The sequence below is a fragment of the Mus caroli genome, unplaced genomic scaffold, assembly GCF_978045245.1.
Source record: "Mus caroli unplaced genomic scaffold, Mus_caroli_1 scaffold_6, whole genome shotgun sequence".
Lineage (NCBI taxonomy): Eukaryota > Metazoa > Chordata > Mammalia > Rodentia > Muridae > Mus > Mus caroli.
The window spans coordinates 72,691,032-72,698,439 of NW_028227261.1; the positions used below are offsets into that span (position 1 = coordinate 72,691,032).

Genomic DNA, 7,408 nt, shown 5'->3' on the forward strand with positions numbered 1-7,408 from the left:
GAATTACATGCTAAAGTTGGAAATTATTTGTCTCTAACCAACAATACAGGTACTTTGAATTTTATTCCTTGATTTTTCAAATTTTTAATATTTTCTCTAATTTTGACAGTTATAACAATCTTTACAAGTTACTTCTGAGACAGAATTCTCAAGGCATATCTGAGTTAATGTTTCCACTGCTGCCTTTGAGAGACCCTGTATTTGGGGTAACAATTACAAAGCCAGTCTTTGGTTCTCAATTATTATTATTTTTTTTTTTTTTGTAAACTTCATTGGGTCTTTAAGTCCAGACATGGTCTAGGAGTATTGAGTTAGTCTGGAGCATAATTTTCCTTTATGTCCATAATGATTCTAAGGCTTTGTGTTCACAAAAGATCACATGTGATCTGATCAATAATCCATGGAAATAGCCCAGTGCAGGTCAGGGTGTTTCAGACTGAAATGGCAGTGGAGGAAGGCAGCATGCTGGTGGCTAGAATGGTTGTCACAGTTAAATCTGAGTGACAAGATGTCAGACTACTCTGTGATCACAGAGAGGAGTTCTCCCGCACGTTTTTCTTTTTAGAAACTCTATTATGAGAAGTAGGGGAGCGCTTCTTTAAGCAAATGTTACAGATACTTACAACATTTGAGTCTAATTTTCAGAAATTGCCAGTGGGCGTAGAGCAGCAACGAGAAAAAAAAAAAGGCTGAGTTTTATTGGCATTGTAGCAGACTGAAACATGTTAAGCTCCTGACAAGAAATGATATGTCATCAGCTACTTCTGGATATGAAAATGAAAGTGTTTAAAGTACGGGAACAAGGAATAATAATGGGTGACAAAATGTCTGTTTTCCTGTGGTAGAAGCTTTGTGGGTAGGTGACAGAGATGATAATAATAGCTAGAGAGGTGACCCAACTGGTCAAGACCACCACTGTCCTTACAGACAACCTAGGTTCGGTTCATAGAGCCCATGTGGCAGCTCACAACCATCTGTAACTCTCATTCCAGAGAATCTCATGCCTTCTTCTGGCCACTTCTGGCCCTACACATACATGATACACAGACCTTCATGTAGGCAAAAATACTTATACACATAAAAATAACATACCTATATACATAAAATAATCATACATTGAAAAATATCATCCATTAAGTAAACACCAAAATATCTTAAAAGAGGTTTTTTAAATCTTATATTCAAATATAATTACATAATTCCCCCCCCCATCCCTTTCTTCCCTCTAACACAGTGGTTCTCAACCTGTGAGTTGCAACCTCTTTTGGGGTTGAATAACCCTTTCACAGGAACATTGGAAAACACAGATGTTTACATTTTAATTCATAACAGTAGCAGAATTACAGTTATGAAATAATAACAAAATAATTTTGTGCTTGGAGGTCACCACGGCATGAGAAATTGTATTATGGAGTAGCAGAATTAGGAGTGTTGAGAACCACTGCATAACATTCCCTGTTTCCCACTTGCTCATTCTCAAAGTCATGCCCTCTCTTTCTTTTTTTTTTTTTTTAAAGATTTATTTATTATATGTAAGTACACTGTAGCTGTCTTCAGACACTCCAGAAGAGGGCGCCAGATCTAGTTGCGGATGGTTGTGAGCCACCATGTGGTTGCTGGGATTTGAACTCTGGACCTTCGGAAGAGCAGTCGGGTGCTCTTACCCACTGAGCCATCTCACCAGCCCCCCTCTCTTTCTTTAATTGTATATATTATTATAAATATGTACATATACATATGTATGTATATTCTTGGGTACATAAATACAACCTGTTCAGCCCATACATTGTTACTTGTATATATATATGAATTCAGGTTATAACTAGTTGGTTATAGGACTAGTTGGTATTGAAGAACCAGTTGGGGGGCTCTTCCATGAAAGACTATCTCTCCCACTCTCAGTGTTCCTTAGTTGCCTACAGTTCTTTGCCTATGGGAAGAGTATTACATAAGCTATCATTGTTAATCTTCAACAAATCTATATATACTATTTTTATGCCCATTCTTTAGATGTAAAAACTAAAACTCAGAAAGGTTGAGTAACCTACCCAAAGAGGGCAGATGCTTCTTGGCTCCAAAGTCTAATACTCCAAATTGTGTCATATTTTGTCCTCAAATCTTCTTGGTTCAAGAACAGGAACTCATTTTCACTTAAAACTCTGCTTAGTACCGTAGACCAAGGCTGGTCTGGTGGTTCGCACCTGTAATTACAACTATTTGGAGGTTTGAGGTAGGAGGTCAATGTGTTCAAGACTAACTGGGGAATTTAGTGAGACCATACCCGAAAAAACAAAAAGGAACACAGCAGAGGAGGGACTCTAGCCCAGTAGTAGAGCATTTGCCTAGCTGGTATAAAGAAATCAACTTCATACTAGCTCTGAGAGAAATAGCAGGAAGAAAGAAATAGGAGAGCCATGGTGCCTGAGTTTAAATGTGATCAAAATATCTGGCATGTTCTCTTGGCTCACACTAGGATTGAAGAACCAAGTTCGGACTGGCCGCTGGGAGTGGATCGGAGGTGAACCTGTTGCTTTTACCAACTGGAGGAGAGGGGCCCCTCTGCACCCGAAACCTGGAAAGAACTGTGCTTTGGTTCAGAAAAGAGGACAATGGCAGACAAAGAACTGTAGCAAAGGCAAGGCTCACAATTTTGTGTGCTCACGGAAACTCTGAACATAACCTGGCATTTCTCACTTATCTATTTACAAAATCTATGTGTATTGCCCAGTGGAGATGCATTGTTGTGGCTGGCTGGGCATGTCTTTGTGAGTCTGTCAAGTAAACCTGGAAGCTAAATCAACAGTCCCAGGGAGATGACTGTATGAATGTGCCTTTCAAGATGAGATACAACTTCCGTATCTCAATATTTTTCTAGATAAATGACTACAGTATTATAGGCTAAAATATTTGCTTCTTCTAGAAGATTCAGACTCTTTCCTATGCCTACTCTCAGGCAGTACAAATATCCATGGACCTTAAATGCTTTTGTCTGTAGACCTCAAATGAGCCCACCTAGAAAGGTCAGAATTGCAGGTGCTTCTGCCCCAGAGTTTGAGTGGATATAGTTCTGTAGATCCATTAAACCAAGGTTGAATGTCAAAGGTTGGTTTATTTCCTTAGGCCCTTTAAATGTGAACTTAAAACCAGAGGCTATGTGTAGACAAAGGGGCTCTGTTTTGAATGGAAGAGTCTTTCAGGAGGATGCTCAACTATATAGGTTTAGTGAGGTAGGGTCAGAGGCCTGCCTCTATTGGAGAGCTCAGATTCAGGCAGGCAGGGCTCTGCCTCTACTATTGAGATCAAACCATTCCACTCGTGAGACATGTTACATTCCAATACAATTATGGCATTGTGCCATTCCTTGACTAAATATTGGGTTTTCACACCTTCCAAGGTCATATGAACTTTGAAGTAGCAATATCTTCATCTCTGTTTACTATGTTGACAAGTATTTTTAAAGGATATGTGGAATAAGGAGTGTATATGAGTATGGTTGACATACAGAGGAAAAGTGCCACTCCATTGAAAGTACCTTCATGAACTGTTCTGATGACCAAAGAAAAATAATACTGGAAACAGACCTTTTGAAATGCCAGACCTCACTCTTGGAAAGGATTTTGATGTGACTTTGAGCCTTTAAATCTGTAATATTTGCAGAGATTCTCTTCTCATTAGATTCTCCAATAGAGGGTACCTTATTAATTTATAAACTCAGTTGAGTGAAACATTTTTGTAGCAATCAAGCATGCTGTGCTTCTCCCAACACTCCCTTCTGGAGCCCAGGGTTAATTATAGGAAGTCAGAACGTCCTTTTTGAAATGTTTATTAAAATTTTTCTTTTCATAATCTCTAAAAAATACAGCTGTGCCAAATATAACCTGTCATATGAGCACCAGTGTAACTTTAGAATTAAATGAGGTGTTCAAGTAGACTAGAGCTTTAGGGCAGACTTTTTAAATAGAATAATAATATCTCGAGTGTTATAGACACTAAAAATGGCTTAAGAAAGTCGTTCCAGTTTCTGGATATAAAACATGACAGGCTTGCTTCATTTCTGCTCATTTATCAAAGTTTCGGTTCATAGAAATTTTTACCTAAGGTTAGGATAAGACTCAGACATTCTGTCTCTTGCTGAAATCCAGATGTAATTGCAGAACCGGGTGCTCTTAGCTTGGAGGTTTGGAGAAGTCTGTAGACAGTAAGTGCAAAGGCCTGCGGAACATAAGGAACCTTTAGTGTTTAACCCAAACAGGTCAAATCTTTCCTCCACTCCAGCTCCAGCCAAGCTCCTTGTAACCTACTGGCTTCTACACTGTGCAAAGTTGGGATTCGGAGTGCAGGAAAGAGGGTGGAGTTCTCCAGTCCAGATACTGAGGAATTCATTCTAAAGCTGTGTGCACCGTTAAAGCTGGAAATCCAACTGTGCTCAACCTGGGCGGCGTGGCTATTTTATTACACTTTCCTGCACTGAAAATGGCGTGGCCGTAATTTAGCAAGTAGTTAGTTAGTATAGGGAATGGTTTGGGAAGAGACCCAATTAGTCTCTTCCAATTAGGAAAAGACCATTTTGAAATTTTCTTGATCATGAAAGCTTTACCAAAATGTGAAATCAGGTCTAAGTGATTGGCAGAACACACAAGGTCAGGCACGCTTAGCTGCTGGACATGGCTGTCAGGGTTGAGGAGGCAAGGCTGGAGATGCCAGTAGCCAAGAAGGACATACAGCAGAGGGCTGACTATTGCCCTTCCCCCTCTAACTTGAATGCCCACTCAGGAACTTCTTACGTGCAAGGACATATATGAAGCTCAATGGTATAGAACGTTTAAATTTTGTTCTGATAGTTGATCCTTAAAGAATACATAGTATATGTTTACTGAAGATAAATCTTAAAAGCTGGCGCCAATCATTTCCTCCCCTTCCCTGGAGTGATACAAAGAAACTGAGCAACCTTTATTTGTATTTCTAGTTTAGTTTATTTTTAATACAACCCAAATATGCATGTATTCTAATGAACACTGTGGTTCTATGTAATTTAAATCATCAACTGGTGCTGACTAATTTCTGTAAGGAAGTAGCATATTAACTGTAGTATAGCTAATGTTGTGTCAAAGCCAATAAAATAAACATGTCTAATTCTCAGACACTGTTCCTTTAGTTTGTCGTCTTTTACATTTTTCATGGGGCCTCACTGGTATTGTTTAATTTATGTCACTTTGCTTTTTTAAGACAGTCTTTCACTGTGTAGCTGAGACTCTCCTTGAGATGTCATGGTCCTCCTGTCTCCAAAGTACTGTGATTAAAGGCATGTGCCACCATTGGTTTTTATCTTAAGCAGGCTTTTTTTTTGGTTACACTAGCTATTAGTTATTAGCTTCCATGCATTCATACAGTATTTGCTCAGCGGTATTGAATATGCAGCAGACACTGGGCGTTGTCTTAAAAATCTAGAGACACGGGACAGAGTAAAAAACAAGAAGCACAAAGCATAGATGCAGATTTCCAAAAGCTTTAAAACCTGGAGAGCTTTTTTTTATTTGTTTTTGCTTTTCAATGTCTTGAAAACCCTTAACAGGGTTTCTCTGTGTAGCCCTGGCTGTCCTGGAACTCACTCTGTAGACCAGGTTGGCCTTGAATTCAGAAATCCACCTCCCTCTGCTTCCAGAGAGCTGGGATTAAAGGTGTACACCACCATTGCCCAGTTGGCCTGGAGCTTTGGACCAGAGAGGACATTGCTGTGGAGCTTGGTGGCTATGTCACCTCTTTCCAGGCTAGGAGAGCTGCACACTCAGGCTAACTGCTCAGGCTCATTGCTGTAGTACTCTCTCCAGATTAAGGAATGGGTCTCCACTCCTGAAGCTTACCATAAAGGCCAGGTATAAATAATCCCAGTATTTCTGAATCCATGCCTCCACGAAGGAGATGGGGATGAAGATTTTTTTCTTAATTTAGTTCATTTGTTCTAGCTTTTCTCCCTAAACAATAAAAAGTTTGTGTCTCTACCATAGATTCCTGGAGCAACAGAAATTAAAGAGAGATCGTTGACATAATCTTATCCATTACTCCCGTTTTACAGAGGAGAGCACTGAGGGCCTCTGAAGTAAAAATTTCTTCCTCTGATCTACAGGGTGAAGAAAGCAGCATCAGGACTGACATCTGAGAAATGATGTCAGCAGGGTGGGGACATAGTTCAATGAGTAACATGTGTGCTATGTTTATCTAGAACATGCTAAGAACATGCATGCTCTTCACCAGCACTCATGTAACAAGCTCATGTTGGGGTTTGTGCTTGTAATCCCAGAGCTGGGGTGGGGGATGGTAACTGGGATGTCCCTAGGGCACTCTCACCAACCTATTCTAAAGGATAAGATCAGCTCCAAGTGAAAATTCAACTCTGGCAATTATGTACTCACCGCACCACGCCCCCACATGCATAACAGCTTCTATGGCCATACACCACAAATACACACACACACATACACACACTGGCCTCTATTCACAAACATATACACAAATGGTAGGCTAAATCTCTTTCAATAGTAATATTCAGGTGGCTTCATTGTATTCTAGCACAATATTTTTGAATAGTGTTATAAAATTTATGAAAGACACACCCTAAACCATATGTTGTATGATCCTGTTTATATGAAATGCTGAGACTAGGCAAATTTATAAATCCAAAGTGGACCCGAAGTTTTCAAGATGTTGAGAAATAGAGGGCTTGAAACTGACTGGCCAGAGGGATTGAATTTCCTTTTGAGGAGCTGAAAATACTCTGGGATTAGGTTCTGGTGATGATTACACCATCCAGTGAATACACTAAAAACGACTGCAGTGAATACTTGAGTTTATAATTTGTTGAGGTGCTGGAAATTAAAACCAGCACGTATTAAATAAACATTCTGCCACTGACCTATATCCCCAGCCCCAAAGAGAATACTTTATGTTGATGAATTTCAAACTGAGAAGTGCTATTCAAAGTCTCCAGATAAAATTCATTTCTAAAAGCTGGACATGGGCTGTTGGCTCTGCTGTGCGTTTATCTGGCTTACTCAGATACACCTTCCCTTCTATGCCTGATGCTCACCCAGATTTTGTTTGCTTGTTTGTATCGTTGGTTCACGGACAAGGGATGCTCAATTTGACATAGTTTTAAATTGGCAACATGGGGCCTGACTGGTCTTCTTCTCCTTCCTCCCCATCAATCATGGCAAAGAACGGCCACTAGCAGCAGAGTGCGTCTGGATGTCAGTAACGTCCAGAACACCGCGATTTTCATGAAATTAATTTTACAAGCCTTTAGAGTAGGATCGTTCAGGAAATGAATATACTATCCTCATAACTTACGCAGAACTGTTCATTTTGAACAGCTTTTATAGGCCCTATACTCCGAGAGGTAATAAAGTTCCGT

The 7,408-nt window shown here is 39.8% G+C and overlaps 1 protein-coding gene across 1 annotated transcript in view; it reads left to right on the forward strand.

Annotated features, from left to right (window-relative positions):
* Nucleotides 1-5,133, forward strand: part of Frem1 (FRAS1 related extracellular matrix 1) — a 150,266-nt gene extending 145,133 nt beyond the window's left edge. Inside the window, exon 37 of the mRNA XM_021160224.3 lies at nt 2,474-5,133. Within this exon, the coding sequence (XP_021015883.1) occupies nt 2,474-2,673 (200 nt within the window). The 3' untranslated portion in view covers nt 2,674-5,133. The remainder of the gene's footprint in view (nt 1-2,473) is intronic.
* Nucleotides 5,134-7,408: the final 2,275 nt, after the last annotated feature.